Source organism: Falco biarmicus, chromosome 2 (genome assembly GCF_023638135.1).
Source record: "Falco biarmicus isolate bFalBia1 chromosome 2, bFalBia1.pri, whole genome shotgun sequence".
Taxonomy (NCBI): Eukaryota; Metazoa; Chordata; class Aves; order Falconiformes; family Falconidae; genus Falco; species Falco biarmicus.
In genome coordinates, this window is record NC_079289.1 from 85,995,964 (window position 1) to 86,013,063 (window position 17,100).

The following is a 17,100-nucleotide window of genomic DNA, read 5'->3' on the forward strand; positions in this document are numbered from 1 at the left end:
CATGGATAGAACTGTCATTAAACTCATATAAATATACTTCTACACCATTGTTTTTTTGGCAGTAGGGAAATTTGAAAATACAATCAGTCTTGGAAATGAGCTTTTGCAAATAGGTCAGAGGAAATAAAAACAAAGGAAAAAATCCTAAATTTGCTCTTCTGTTTTCTTAAATACACATAAACAAAAGTTTATGAACCTTGTCCAAGGTCTTCAGTAAAGAAATAAGCATAAGGGTGACTTGAACCAGTCAGTTCTGTTGCCTGTTGTGTTTGGGTTTTTTTGTTTTGTTTTAAAGGGAGCACATGTGTTTCTAAATTATCAGTGGTAAATATCTGTAAAATGTAGTTTATACCTCAGAACTGTATACTAAGCCATACAACACATGAACACATTTGGTACAAACTAGTAATGCAAATGAGAATGCAGCACAAATATACTTACTTTAACCCCCTTTTCCGGAGAAGAAAACAGGGTTGTGTATGCGTTAACACTGAGTCATCAGTGTAAAAGATGTTTGCTTTTCATCTGTGTCCCAATTTTTTGTTCCTTGCTATAGCTAGAATTTTCTCTGAGATCAATAGAAAGAGTGGTTTGTCTTTGAAGCCTGATTTATTTACATGCTATCTTTAGCTTAGCTGAAGTCCTGTCAAAAAGAGAGATCTCAAATCCTGGCAAGGGTAAGGACCAAGAAAGTCAGCTCTGAGGGGATGACCGTACCATAGTGCTTTTATGTCTTGTGAATATATTCTTCTTGCCTTCCCTGGAAAGATCCTTCCATGCTACCTAACAGATAAAATGAAGATATAGCAATAGAAATTAAGTGTAAATAAGAGACTAATATTTCAAAGACAGGGGAGATGGGTGTATGATTTCATAACTCAATGTACTTTTTTCCGCTTTCAGCTAAAGCAAAGATCACTTGTCTTCTTCCAACTACTGAGTAAGCTCTCACTCATTCAGAATTATTCAAATTATCCAAAACCCAATGTTTATTTAAATATGAAATGACAGCTCATCTGTCTGTTAGATTTAAAACTCAGAATTGCGTTCTGTTTACAGTGATTGAAGGATTTTACCTTATTTTTCCATCCCGCTCTGGGACCTTTAAATGGAAGGCTTACAAAAGAATGCATATTTCTGATGAGTGTAAGTTCCCTTTTTCTCTTAAAAATTGTAGAAGTGATTTGTAATAAGCAATTTCAAACAAGAAACTGGCAACAAAACTGTCCTTGGTGTAGGATAGCTTTCAGATATACTGTTTTATATTTATAGATCTGTTTCTTATCATGCTCTCCTCTTAGGGTTAAAAACACTTCACTTGAAACACTTTCTTTTTGTCTAACTTAAGTTTCTAATCAAGATCACGTACACTGAGAAAAACAGAATTTTATGCACAACTTGTGTCTAAAGGAACTGTGTTGTCTAGTGTCTCTAGAGTATCTTGAAGAGTGTACATTATTTAAAAAAGCTGTGTTCTCATTTAAAATCCTATTGTGTTATGCATGCTATCACTGACAACCCTTCTGGGAAGTATCCTTCTGCTATGGTTATTTAGCTTTTATAAATAAACTGTGTGGTTATTTACTTAGCCAAATAGGTATCTTCTTGATTCACCAGTAGAAGAATGAATTATGTAACTTCAATCCTTGTAGAATTTCTATGGACTAAAGCATTATTTTTGACTACTATTAGAAACTTGGAAAGTTAAAAAAAAAACAACAAACAAACAAAAACAAACACACACACCCCCCCCCACACAAAAAAACCAATCCCAAAACAAACCCATCCAAAAATATTTTCTTTTTGTAATCATTTGTACTTCGCATAATCCTCTTTAGTTCTATACCATTCAGAAAACAGAGGGGGTGTCTCATTCATCTGAAAGCTGCAACTAAATAATATCTTACATTTTATTCTGTCTTGTGAATGTCCAGTTTCACATAACGGAAACTGTGTAGGACCTCACAGAATTCAGGCTCCTCTCACCTCCATTTTCAGGTAACTGTTTCTTTTCTCACCTGAACTCAATGCAGCTTTCTTCCTCAGGATTGATGTTACACTCATAAAACATTTTCATATTAAGGGGAGTGGAGTTTGACAATCAGCAAAGTCCTTAATTGGAAAGTAATCAAGATTTAGAGCTTATCTATCATGCAAAGTGGAACACCTGAGATACTTTAAGACTGGCTCTCATAGAAACAAATATATGCTTAGGATATTCCCAACTGTTATGGTATGTAAAACAACAACAAAGAAGATCTCAGTGTACATTTTTGGGAATAAGAATAGATTTAGTTTTACTTTTAATTATACCCTTTGTTTCCTTTTCTGTCTGGTCACTGGGATGATGCATTTTAGCTGATGCACTAGTTTGTACAAACTCATAAAATGTTTTGGTGGGCTGGTATTTATCCTGGCTTTCTATCTGTCCTTATGCAAAGAAATATTTACATTTCTTTCATGTTATTTGATATTTTCTGATACAGCAATTACAAGAAAACACTTTAATTTCACCCAAGTATGTATATGAGAACCACAGATCTAATAATTATGATGGTTTAAACATTTTCAGATGGCAGCTTCATAACGATGCTTTATTTTGAGACTATAACACCTGGCAGACTCAAAGTAGGAAATCTCTGTACAAAAAAATCTTTCTTAGCTCTCCTGGAAAGCAAAGAGCAGACAAGCCATGAAGAGGTGGCATGTGAACCTTAGGTGAGCTGTTTTCCCTGCAAGCCTCCCAAAAGTATAAGCCTTATGCACAGACGAGCACAGAACGAGGGTTGGAGTTCTGCTCCACTCCCTTTCTGTTTTTTTTTTTTTTTTTCTGGCACTGCTGAACTGGGAGGACCTGGAGGGATTTTTCAGCCTGTTTTCCTGTGTAAATGGGCGTTATGAGATTTCATTGTCTGCCTTCAGTCTGTCTTTTGTAGCATGGTCTGTAAAGATTTTTGAATTTGCAGTTTATCAAGTCAGAAGCAGAGGTAGAGATTCCCAAATAATTAAGTTCCTATGAGACTTAGAACATTGGTACCTGGGTAGGACATAACTCAGTGCTGGCACTGAGAGAGAAAGAAGCAGAGGTCAAAACTTAAATGTTTCCTTGAGTAGCAACCCACGAGCTAACAAGAGAATGAATCTTGGTCCTCAGACTATCCCATACTTGGGATGTAGAGGGCAAAGAGAGCAGAAACACCCTGCATTAGGTCTGTTCTTAGAGAATTATTTGGGCTGGTTTGGTTTTTTGATGGTTTTGTTGTTGTTGTTGTTGTTGGGTGTTTTTTTCCCCACCTTCCCTATGGTTGCAGTTTAATGTAGACGAGAGAGTCTGAAGGGTAGGTGGCCAGCTGTATATACAGGTAGTGGGTTTCAAATTGTTGTGAGGTGTCTCACACAGACACTTGTTCTGTGCGCAGGGCAGTTCCTGGCAAGTCATGGTGGAGGTCTTCCCTGGGGACCTGAAGGGTGGAAGAGGGTTTCTTAGTTTTGGTACAGCAATAAGATCTATTCCTTACTCTTCAAATATTGCATGAGAGTAAAGCACTAACATTTTGAATAAAGACTGAAGGAGAAGTGTGTGGCTGTTGGCAAGCATACACTGGCTTTTAAAATAAGGAAGTAATATGAATAATTGCCAGGTAGACCTCCGTGAATTCTTTTTAAGAACTATCAAACTGAATCCCATATTTGATTTTCTTTTCCACATCCAGAAAAATTGTTTATCGCGGTGGATACTCTAATGCATGCATACTCAATCCCGTAGCTGTTGATGATTCTGCAGAAAAACAGAAACAGAGAAGGAATTTTATATCTGAAGAAATGTTTAGCTATTTTATGTTGTTAGAATTTTATGGCCAGCCTTCTATACAAGCTATACAATGTATACTGTCTATTAGGTATGCAGTGTCATGGTGGAGTGAAGAAATAAAGATTTTTTTTCTTTAATGTTAAAAATTACCATGAAGCAGAATTATGTGCAGTTAGAGAAACAGCTTGATCAGGATTATTCAGGAAACTGTAAACACTTGATTCTGTCCAAAATATTTATGGAAAATTGTAAGTATCATTTGATCTATTCTTATTTTTTAAGGATAAGATCAGTTTTAAAGGCTGAAAAGAATGTGATTTACATTGTTTCTCCTGTCTCCTAGTGATTATAAAATTATTAGCAATATCTAGTTTTAGCTAACTTCTTAAATGGGAGTTTAGTGTTTTATTGACTGACTTTGAGACATTTTGTAGATCTTTTGCTCTTCAGCTAGAAATCAATATATTAACTGTGAACCAGAAAAAATTCTTCTGCCATTGATAATCATTTTTTCCTGTGGTGAGAGGTACTGCAACACAGAAAATGACTTCATTGGTTCTGTTCAAATTTTGAGTAGATCTGTACTATAGAATTATTTCTGTTGACAATTTTTTGTCTGTTTATTCTTATTGTATTATTTTTGGTATAGGTACAAAATAAGTAGACAAAATAATTTGTATATGTCAATTCATTTTTAAGCTTATTTTGGGAGAGACTGATATGTACTAGAAGACAGGACTCCTTTCTTGTAGTAAAACTTACTTTACACTTGGATTTATTTGAAGGGTTGAACTGAAGTTTTCTACGTGTCCTCTTTCTTTGATGGAATGCAATGTGCTTTTGTCGTCTTATGATTATAAAACATAATAATTTAAACCATCTAAGAAATTATTGTCACTGAAAAAGGAGTTATTTGAGAAGGAAGTATTTATTTAAGAATTTAAGACACAATTAAATATGCTTATTGAAACTATGCCCCAGCATAGAAATTCAGTGTAAAATTCAAGCATAGAAATTTATGAATAGAAAGAAGGGAACACCACAAAATTGCCTAAATAACTTTTTTTTTTTTTTAATGAAGCACAATATTTTTCCTCTGTGTAGCATCCTGCTGATAAAATTAGAAGGTAGTGATCAATATTACCTTCCTATTATTATAACATTGCTACAAATTGTATTCATGCTTTATTAAAACAATTTGCTGTTAATATAACCTAGTATTAATATAGTGTTGGTATATGTTTTCATTCTCAGATGATATCATGGATGGTGATGGGCTGGTATAATAATGAGCTGTAAATGGCACTGGTTTAATTTTGCCTCATTTTTTCTAAACATGGAAAACTGTACTTATGTCTGTGCTTGAGTATTAGTTTTAGAAAGTTGGAAGTTAGCAGACTTTATACATTATCCTTAGAAAGTGAAAAGGAATCTGATTTTTATTTAATTTGGTACTTGTGTTCCCCATGAATGTTAGTTGAAAGAAGGGATTTTTTTTCCCCAAGCTTCTTTGCTGGAACCTTGTGCAGACTATTACCGAGTGCTCTCAGCATCCATGAGCTGGGGAAGCTGAACACGTGAAACAACTTTACAACTTCACACATCGGCTTCATACATTTGTACGAGTCAGATCTCTAGTAAAGCAATAAGTAAAACCTTGTTAAATATTTCAGTAGAGCAAAAACCCAAACCATAGGTCTTTTTTTTTGTGTGTTTCTAACAAGTCTATGGAATAGTGACACATCTTCAGAAAGAGAATGAATATTTCCTGAATTACTATTAAGGCCAAGTATTTTTGCTTCCTGGCCCCCTATCCTTAGCCTAGAATTCACCTGTTCTCAACACATATTTCTCTCAGTTTTGATACAGCTATTTCAATAATGCCTCTGGTTGAAGAGGTGAGAAGAGCCGGACTGAAGTTAGTCATTGTCAGCAGAGAGTACCTAGTTCTCATAAAAGTTATCACAGCTGGTTTGTTTTTAGTGGAATAATTTATTGTTGATAAAAGTTCTTAATGTGTTTCCTTGTTGAAAAAAATATATTTATTTCTAAGCCTTGATGTTTAAAACTCAGTCTGCTCCTCTTCACCTAAAAGCTCTTAGATGTCAAGATGCATGTTTTTCACTGAAAGTAACATTTCTAATAAACGTATTGATTTGTATTTCAAAATCATGGTACTGTACTGAGAAAAATATGTTAATGTTAAATATGCAACGAACATGAGTTCCTGAAAGTCTTACTATGTTTATATCAACTACTTTGAAGCAAGCTGATGAATTTAGCAATCAGAAATTAAATTATAGTAATATGTAAATCAGATATCCCTTGAGTATCAACACTGGCATGCTTAGGAAAGCATTTGAATTAATAAAATATCAGACCCCAAATGCTATAATTATGCTCTAAAGAAAGAACAAGATGGATACACAGGCTAATTCCATTACATACTAAAGAAAATAGAGTGTAGCAGGGGTAGAGAGTCACCCCAGTGGTTGTTGTAGGGAGTAAAGCCAGTCTCCTTAAATTAATGTGACTCAACTGGGACAGAAAGCTTCTCCTCAGCACTAAAAGAGCTAAAGCAACAGCTCTGAGGAATCCAGAGTTCATGGTGATATGAAAGGCAAAGGAAGGAACAGCAAAATCAAAACAGAGGAAGAATGAAGACGTGATAACTGCTCACGAACCAGTTGGTTTGTTGTCTGCCCCTCACCACTGCCATTCTCCCACCAGTCACTCTTGCTCAGAGGCTTGGGGCAAATGATGATTTAATGGTGAACAGGAGGAGGAGAAGCAGAAAGCGGACAATTAATTCTGGCTGCCAAAATCCTCTGGTAAATGATTTGGTAGGGATTTTTGCGTCCATCTTAAAGGTCAAAACAGTTGACCTTATGCTACAATTATACTTCTAGTGCAAGGCAGGGAAATAACTGTTGCTGTAATCAGACTTTTTCCTCCTCTTTTTGAAAAATTACTATTTCTGGTCACTTGGTTTATTTTGTTCTGTTTCTAACCTACTTGAAATTTCAGGCAATGATTTAGGCAATTCATGTGATGCTTATGTTCTCTTACTGAACCAGTACCTATGCTTTGTTCATATTGTTGTAATGCAAGGCCACAATGCAATGATAGATAATAGGTAGATCATTAAGTGAGGCTGTACATGGTACCTAATATCATTTTACTTGCTTTGCACTTGAAGCCCTCTGTATGTAAACAGTTGCAAGCATAAACCGACTCATCCTCTTGTCTATCACAGTAATTCTCTGCAATTGGGAAGCCACTTTTGCAGGCTGGATATTGCCCAGGATAATTTATTCCTCTGCGGCTTGCTGCAGTTGTAGTCAAGTCAGTGTACGTTGACCACTAGTTCGAATCTTTCTGGTATTATTTTTTCTACAAGCAGTCACAATTTTATCTGCTACATGACTGATTTTGCAGTTTCCATAGAGTAAAAAAAAGTATTCAGAAACATTTTTAATGCCTGTCAAGAATATTTTTTTTTAAAAAATTAGTGATGTAGAATAAGTACTCATAGATTTTTTTTCATTGAAAAAATGTATATACTATGTTAACTTGCTTTAAAAAGAAGTGTAAAATACATGGATGAAAACTCCGACAGTGAGGGTTATAGAAATAGTTTGTCAAATGCCTGAAGTGGGTGATACCTGCAGTACTTTGTCTTAAAGGGAGGCTATAAATGACCAGCACTGGTGAGTCAATATATGTATACTTTGTTGAATATTTCCAGTCTGCTGCTTTTATGTAATGGGGTTTTGTGGTTAGTTGTTTGTTGTTTTTATTTTTTTTCATAGCCAAAGGCATGGACAAATGACAACCTAGTAATTTCAAAAGAATATATAACAGCTTAAATAGCAAAACTGAAAGGAAAACAGGATGCTGAGGCACATGTACTTATTCCAGTGCTGCTGAGTTAAAGATTAGGGGTTGTGCTTTCAAGATACAGATTCCACAGGAAAGCAAAACAAAGTGTTCTAGTTTTTGAAGCACAGGAAGTGTATAGGAAATAACTTGGGTTATGCAAGGCTATGGATATTTCTCTAAGAATCAAGAAAAGCTGTGAAATCATAAAAATGTAATAACTGATTTTTATTTAAGAAAAATGAATTGATTTAAATATGGCAGAAAATGAACTGTGTTCACCTTGAGTTGTAATAAAATTATTTAGCTAAAAAAGCTGGCCTGATATTTAGGTAATTCCATCAGTATTAGTGATGCCCTTGAAAAGAATAAGCTATGTATGAAGAAACTAGGTCATGTTGTTATTTTTAATATTACTGGGACCTATTATGTGAGTAGTTTGATTTGTGATAGCTGGAAAGAGATTGAAGATGGAGGATACAATTTTTCTTATCATTGACATTGTTTGCTCAGTTATAACTTTGCAGAGCTAGTTAAAATATCACAGTGTTGTAAATAACAGAAAGTGCAAATTAAACATGCCATCAAATAAGGCCATAGTTCAAACTTGCCACAGTTATGTGTAAAGGTAAATGGAAAAGTTGTTTGACAGAGGCTTGTCTTTACATTTGGGAGCTACATAAATACGGAAATTAATATATTTCAGTGGCATCATGTCTGCTACAAAATCAGGTGTGCTACAAAATCAGTGAGTAGTTTTTTTGACTTATAGTTAAATTTTATGAATTTAACCTGAAACATTATACTTAGTATGCAGTATCAGTGGGGATGATTTGGGGGGGGGGGGGGGAGGAGGAAAAGTCTCTTTGTCTCCCTGCAGTATTTCCAAATTAGTTCTAAAGCTAAATTGACTTCATAAACCAATAAGAAGAAACTGTGTAATTTAGGTTAGAAACACCAAATAGACCTCTGGTCATGCCTTTTACAGGTTAGTACTGAAATGACTTTAATGACAATTTAGTGTCGCATTAGAAAGGGATGTGAAATGTACATTTAAAGGAGTATGGCCCATTTTAGCAATTACATATCACTGGAACTAAAGGGAAATACATGCACTTTTTTATTATTATTAATAATCCTGTGGTAAATATCTTTGTAAAACTACCAGGAGTTAGTTTGCTTTCAAAGTGTCAGCATTTGAGGACAATACTGCGTACCTAAATAATTTTTAATAAGGTGACTGAATTGCCAAGGTCAACTCTCATCTGAACCAATAATATATCACTTTTCAATGCTTCTAAGACCCAGAGAGTGCTTTTCTTGTAGGTTGACCCTGGCTAGACACCAGCTGCCTACCAAAGCCACTCTATCACTCCTCTCCTCAGTTGGACAAGGGAGACAAAATATAATGAACGGTTCGTGGGTCGAGCTAAGGACAGGGAGATCTCTCAGCAATTACCGTCATGGGTAAAACCAGACTCAACTTCAGGAAAAATTAATTTAATTTATTGCCAATGAATTCAGAGTAGGATAATGAAAGATAAACCTAAATCTTAAAAAACACCTTCCTCCTGCCCCTCCCATCTTCTCAGGCTTAACTTTACTCCCAATTTTCTTTATTTCCTCCTGCTGCGCAGCACAGGGGGACAGGGAATGAGGGCTGCGGTCAGTTCATCACACGTTGTGTTGTCTCAGCTGCTCCTTCCTCCTCAGGGGGAGGACTCCTCATACTCTTCCCCTGCTCCAGCATGGGTTCCCTCCCATGGGAGACAGTCCTCTGTGAACTTCTCCGATGTGAGTCCTTCCCACAGGCTGCAGTTCTTCATGAATTCCTCCAGATCCACAAGGTCGCAGTCTCTTTCAGGCATCCACCTGTTCCAGCATGGGATCTTCCATGATCTGCCCCACCACTAACCTCCATGGGCTGCAGGGGGACAGCCTGCCTCACCGTGGTCTTTACCACGGGCTGCAGGGGAGCCTCTGCTCTGGCACCTGGAGCACCTCCTGCCCCTCCCTCTGCACTGACCTGGGTGTCTGCAGAGCTGTTGCTCTCACATATTCTCACTCCTCTCTCCAGATGCAATTGCTGTTTTCTTTTTCCCCTTCTTAAATGCTTTATCACAAGATGCTACCACTGTCACTGATGGGCTCAGTTTTGGTCAGCGGTGGGTCCATGTTGGAGCCAGCTGACATTGGCTCCACTAGACACAGGGGAAGCTTCCAGCAGCTTCTCACAGAAACCACCTCTGTAGCCCCCCCTGCTACCAAAACCTCACCACGCAAACCCAACACAGCTCTCTAACTTTCTGTCCAGGCAAACACGCTGATTCCAGAATGACTTTGGGCAGGAGTAGGAGGCAGCTTTTAGAACCATAGTTACTCAGCAGTTGCATTCAGAAGGTCTTCTAGAGCCAATAACAAATTATTCTAAGCTCCAAGCTGTATCATATTGAGAAGCAAGAAAATTGAGGCAAACATGATTAATGTGCTCAAAACAGGTTCGTTGCAGTAGATGTATGTGAGGGAAATTTTCCATTTGCAGCCCTTGACTTCCTCTTTCCTTGCTTACACACGTGGATTTAAAGACATGAGAAATTTGCATTGCAGGAAGGACAAATTCAGGTTAATTTATTACAATAATAAGGGACCCAGGAAAAACTTATGCTTGATCTTCTCAAAAACCAAATTGTCACCTTGGTGAAATTCATAGTACCAAGTCCTACTGGGTGCTACTTGCCTCTCAAGAGCTAATTATAAAGGAAAAACATTAAGTATTAGTAAGAAGAACTGGAGAGATGCATTTGGAGTTGTAGTTGATAGCAGCACAGGCAGCAGTGACAAGAATCTGGAATTACTGTAGTGATCTGAAGTGTGAAGTTACCAGGCTGTTGAGGTACAGTAGACTACTGCTTTCTGAGGACAGCAGGCTAGACTGAAGAATTTGTATAGGCAAAAGAAAGGAATTTCAGTTTTTACGCCTTGTTTTATGAAGACAGTCTAGAATGTATTAAAAGTTTCAAACAAATCTGAGACTTTTTCTGATTAGAAGCTTTTAGCAGAATATGAGAAGTTGTATATCTCCATTTTATTTGTTAAAACATACAGTTGTGGAGTTGCATTGTACCCACATTTCTTTGTGTACAGTAACAGTCATGGACGGTCAGCAGTGCAGCCAGGGCAGCACTGGACCTTTTGTTTTTCTAATTAAACAACATCAAAATATATTAAAAAATAATATATACAAAGTAGTTGATGTAGAAACCAAGTACAAACTGTCAAACCTCACCTAGTTCTGCTTTATAGGTAGAACCTGCCTAGAGCCTACTGTCAACTCAGAATGCTGCTCTTTTCATAGTAGCACTTGATAGTAATATTCAAGACATAATAATTCCTGTAATTTGTGCTGAGAAAAAAATGCTTTGCTTTAAATTATTCAATATTTTACTGGTTTTTTTCCACATCTTCCATCTCCATCAGCTGCCCTGAGATTCCATAATTCATAATAACACAATAACAAACAAAATGCGCACAAAATAATGAAGATTGCATAGCTGCTTATAACAAAACAGCTAGGAAACAACATATACTTTTTGTTGATTATTTTAATCCTAACAAAGTGCCAGTAATGTGTCTCCAGATTAAATCAATGTGGTTTAACTGCCTGGAAAACTAATTTCTTCCTTATTTCTAATAGAATCTTGAACAGAGGTACATACCCATAATGGATAAATTCATTCTGGTAACCAAATGCTAGCAAATTGTTTTGGGGATAGTTTTCCACGGAATGTTTTCACAGTTCTCTGATTTATGTTTTGCATCTGGGTAGACACTCTTATGTCAACTTCATGCTTTTATACAATTTAAGGGGGAAGAAAAAAATATGTAAATGACTAAAGAATAGCACATTAATGTCAAATTCAAGACTAACAATTTCTGAAAGTGGTACATAGTACCTTTACATGCTTTTAGGATCTGTAGCTTACCCTAAATGAAGGAAAAGCAATACAATATTTTTTCCATAAAACATTTTGTGCTAGCTAGTGTCTCTGACAGAAATTAGCTTGTTTGCGGTATTTCTTCATGTTGCTACAGGGCTTTTACATAACAATATATTATTGTTGAGCACGTTTGTCTACCACAATGAAAAGAGGAAAGTGCTGGTAAGATTGCCCATGGAATAGTTTCTGATTAAGTTTAACGGTAAAATGCTGTTTCATTCAATGACAAGAGGTAATGAGACTGCAGAAAGAGTTGCGTGATATATGTACACGTTAACTAAGAAATAACAAAATAAAGTTCAAGAAATTATGCCATTCTGGTACCCGCTTAGGTAAGCAGGTAAGGACTCTGATGAATGTTTCAATTGCGTAACACAGGAAAAACAATCAAACTGGTTTACTTCAAATCCTCATCCACTCAAATCTTTTTCTTTTTTACTATTTTAATTATCAACAGGAATCTATCAGAACCAAAACCTTATATTTTTGTCATATTGCCACATCAGTTGTCATGAGCATTGTTAAAAGTATCAGGAAAAAAAGGTGGCAGCTAGGGACGTCGTAGTGTAATGTATTTGAAATTGGTTGATGATTTGTTTAATTATATAAATTACTTCTCTTTCTTTACAAAAAAAAATAATCATAGTTTCTCAGGGAAAAATAATAAAGTGTAACTAACTCTTCATGATATTAATGATGGTTAAGCAAATGTTTAGTATTATTATCACAACATAGATATTGAATTATTAGAGTCCATTAAAAAAAAAAAACCAACACAAAAAGTACTCACATTTCAAATAAAAAAATTGTATTAGACCAAAGTACTATAACTTTATGTAATTACATATTATTTATACAGTAGATAAAATTGGATTTGACAATATAGGGGTTTTGTCAGTTTTGTTTCTTGTTGACAAAATAAGGTTACTGGCAGCTCTCAGAATGAAGAAGGCACAGTCAGGGCTTTAAAAAGGAAATCAAATGTTAGTGAGACCCCATTTTGGTGAGCATATGGTTCACATTAATTTTGTTTGTTAGTTTAAATACTGCAATTGTATCAACAGGGGTATGTTTCTGCTTTTCAAATGCATGTGTTACAAAGTGATTCACAAAGAGTCAGTCTTCTCTACAGAAAGTACAGGCATCTTTGGGTCACCAAAACTGTTATCTACTGTCTCTCATGTTCATGTGCACAGTCACATAGAAATTTGTGCAGTGTAACTCTTAGATGTTGTTAAAATGAGTATCACTTTGCGCCCTGTTAACAACCTGACTTCAAGGCATACACTGATCATCCATATTCAGAAGAAACTTCCTTTGGCTGCTTGAGTGGTGCAGCGTTGTAAAATTTAATGTATTACAGAAAAAAGATTAAAAGAAAAATAGTGGTATGACAGTGAAAGAAAACTTAAATGGGCAGAAGTCTATAAGCACAAGGATGGCAACCCCCAGAACACAAAATACTTCTCTTTGTATTGATGTGAAGCAAGCTTACGAATAGAACTAGCTCTAGGATCTCCATTATTGCAGTTTTTTTATTGATCTTTGGTTGTAGTTAGGGGAAAGCAAGCCACAGGATTGACTGGGAGAGGGTAAAAAAGACAAAAATAGAACAAGAAATAAAATGGCAATGAATAGCAAAACCACTGAATAATTCAGCTGAAAATAATAAAAGGAAAAGCAGCATGGGAAGGAAATTAAAAACAAGAGGAGAGGAAAGACAAATGTTTTTTTTAGTGTTAGATATTCTTGTTCTCTCTCCCTTTTAGGGGATTCACACCTCATATTCAGAGCATGAACTGAAAGCCATTCCCAAGATGGTACTAGGAATGCCTGTAGATTCAGGGTCTCTCAGACCTTTAATTTTCTTAGGTAAGGCAACGTATGATGTAGTTGGGAAGTATTTTCTAAAGAATAAGTGTTACCAACAACTTTGTCACAAGCAGATGTGGTTTATTAATATTCACTAAACTGCATGAGTATCTCAAGAACAGCTTGACAAGTCACACAGTAGGTAATATGGATGCAAAATATGAACTGAATGTTTGGAGGTACAACTGAAATAGTGTTCTACAGACATTTGGGGAGATCTGAAGCAATGCTGAAAGTATCATATTAAGAAATTCCTTTGGGAATTTCTTTTTCCATTTTTTCCCTCTTTTCCCATTTCCTTTTTTTTTTGTGTTTGATTAAAAAGAAATCATTAAGCAGCTGCTCTTTTGTTGTCACTAAGCAGTTGCTTCTAGAACCAAAAAGTACAAGTAAGAGAACAAAAATGAAAACAAATAATGAACTAGGCAAAAGTTTTCATGCTGATTATGGACAGAGTCCCCTGCTAGTGCAGAAACAGCTCTATTGACTTTGGTGAGAATTCTCCCCTGTGTTTACCCTCTATTTCTTTTTTGCATCTGTTCCACTTGGAAGTTTTCTGAAAGAGTGTGCATTAATATCTCATTTTAGGTAAATCTTGGGGAAAGTAGAAGAAACTAATAAAGCAAAGAAGCATTGTATGATTGTCTTGGCAGTTTTAAGTTATTATACCAAATTTTTTGAGGCCATTATCAAAGTGTAAAACCATCTGTATGAGAGGTAGAAATCATTTAATATACTGTTTTTTCAATTTTTAGTCTGAGATAATGTTTAAACCTTACTTTAATGAAATGTTATTCCCTGCTTACTTACGCCTGGGAATCCCAAGAAAGAAAAATTAAAGTAATAGGTATTTATATGATCATCTGCTTTTCTTAGTAGCTAAAAATGCAACATGTTGAAAAAACAGAGTATATAGAAATATCTGCAATCCACTCAAAACTGTGATTAGCTCTGTGTGTATAAATATGATGAGGTCTTTTCTGAGTAATTTTATTTTTCACATTATATAAACACCTCATTTTTAATTAAGTTGGTTTGCTCACTCTGTTCATAAAGTGATTAGAAACTGTATAATTGCACATATAAGTATCTCAGATGGCTGCCTGAATAAGCTGGGAACCCAAAGGGCAACATGCCCTTTCGCTTTGCCATTTCTGTATGAAAGGGTGAAATGTCAAGTGAAACTACAAGAAGCAGATTCAATGTCAATATTCCTTCTGTAGCACCATAAACTGTAAGGCCATGACAGGCAACCCCTTGCAGGCTCCAAGCGCCTTGCCTTCACACACGTGTGTGGCAAGGGTACAGGGAGAAGGAATAGGGACCTATCGCTGTTGACAGGTGTTAGATACAGAATGAAAAGCATCTTTGTGGTCCAGGGCATTGGGATGTGTGTGTGGAATCATGACTTTTCAGCAAAACAGTTAAAAACACTTGTGTCCACTTTATACAAAAATAGTTTTTAAAAACCTAAATGTCTTCATGGGTTGCTGTGCTTTGCACGCTACCCAGTGTCAAGAAAAATCTGCTTTTTCTTAGGCTGTAGACAAATTTCATCAGCACATGTGTTTCCATTTAATCATGTGAAAAGTGTCAAATATATAGAGTACTTGGAAAAAACTGGACTTCTGTCCAGAACTGTGGGTAAATGCTGCAGCGGCAGGTGGATGTTGACCTCTGTGCCCCAAGTTATGTTGGTGTTGGTGTTCAAGCTGTCTGTGTAAAATTTTTGCAAAACCCTCATTAGGGTATGCAACTGACTTTCTGCAGTTAATGAATTAGTAGCTGGCCACTGGGGCGTGTTTGTGTTAAAACAGAGTAACTCCCAAGTGTGGTTCAGCTTGTGAACTTTCAATCATAACCTCATGCCTGAAGATATAACAGGCAAGATATAATAAATAAATAATAATAAAAAAAGTTAGTAGGAGTTATGTTCATCTTTTACATTCCTGGAAAGCCGTACCCTGCTGATTTTAACCAGTTCATGGACACATTTAATTTAATGTTAGTATGTAGATATACTAACTGACTAACTATATATATAAACTATATATATAAAATATATATATTTACATATATATATATATATACACATACATACACACACACACACACATATATATATAAAACCTAAATATACTATATTGTTTGTTTAGATAAAGAAAACAAGCATAGTGTGATACAGTAAAATACTTGGTTTGTTCCAGAAAAACTAGATTTAGCATTTTACTTGAAAGCTCTTGTATGTAGATAGGATTCAAACACACTGCCTGAGAACATGAAACCTAAGTATGAATCCCACAGTGTAGACTGCTGAAGTTATTTCAGTTTCTGCTTATTTTTAGCAGTAAAGTGTTGAAAATTGTTTTACTCTTTTCTGCTCGTACTCTTTGAGGAATTCAATGAAATGCTTTAATGATTATTAAAAATATGAAAGGATTTATTTCTTTATGTATAAATATGAACTTTCTTAAACAGGCATACAATGTTAAAATCTAAGCTACAGTTTCAGAACTGTTGCTCTTAAGCATGAGGTAAGGTAGCTTAATGGTAGGTTTTTTAATGATAAAATGTGGAGAAAATGTATCCCAATGCATTTAGTAGAACTTGAAAAATGGTCCATCTTGGTTACCTTTTGGTAGTTTTTCATTTTGTTTTGTAAGTAGAAACAATGAAAGTAACACTTTTCCTCAGAAATGTAGCTCCCGCCAACCCTGAAAAAAACCAAACCAAACAAACAAAAACCAACCAACCAAACAAAAAAAAAACCCCAAAAAACCAAAAACCCCGACCCCCCCCCCCCAAAAAAAAAACCACGAGGAAATAGATTATCAGGCTTCTTGCAACTGGAGACAAATGTGTTCTTTAATGGATTTAGTACTTCAAACAGTTTTTGCTTTTTCAACATCACTTGTTTGTGTTCATAGGTAATAGGAATTCCAAACACTGTGCAATTTAAATTTTACAGTGCTTTGTAGGCTATTAAGTAAACATGGTGTATACCTTTGGGGGTGTTGAAGTAAAATTGTTTGCAAGTTTTACTTATTAATTGATCTGCAGAATATTGCTGTAATGATCTCTAGTAGACAAGAATACATGAGGGGAAAAAAGGCTGTAGAGATGCACTGAAAGGCACTTATTACAAAAAGATGAGATGTCTTTCTCTCTACTCACCTTTGGATTTTTCATTTGGAATTCAGAGGAGAGCAAAAACTTTCATCTCTTTCCATCTGGCCAGCATGTGATGAAGCGTTTTGTTTCATACTTGACATTTTTATGAACATGCGTATGCATTGGGTATTTTGCAGGAGCTTCAAGATGGCATTGGGCCACAGCAAAGTGTTGTCAAAACATTGAATGTAACTGGTGAAGAGATTATTGAGCAGTCGTCAGCGGCAGATGCTAAGGTGCTGAAGGAACAACTGGAAAGTTTGAATACCCGGTGGCAGGAGATCTGCAGACAGCTGGTAGAGAAAAAAAAGAGGTAGGTTAAAAGAGAGCAAAAATATTGTGAAAATATTTTTAGTTATTTTAGATTTT

General features: G+C 35.7%; 1 protein-coding gene across 14 annotated transcripts in view; it reads left to right on the forward strand.

Moving 5' to 3' along the window:
• DMD (dystrophin) overlaps window positions 1–17,100 on the forward strand; it is a 1,162,034-nt gene that overhangs the window by 720,512 nt on the left and 424,422 nt on the right. For all 14 annotated transcript variants that reach the window (XM_056326975.1, XM_056326977.1, XM_056326978.1 and 11 more), the window contains one exon: window positions 16,869–17,044. In XM_056326975.1, the coding sequence (XP_056182950.1) occupies window positions 16,869–17,044 (176 nt within the window). The remainder of the gene's footprint in view (window positions 1–16,868; window positions 17,045–17,100) is intronic.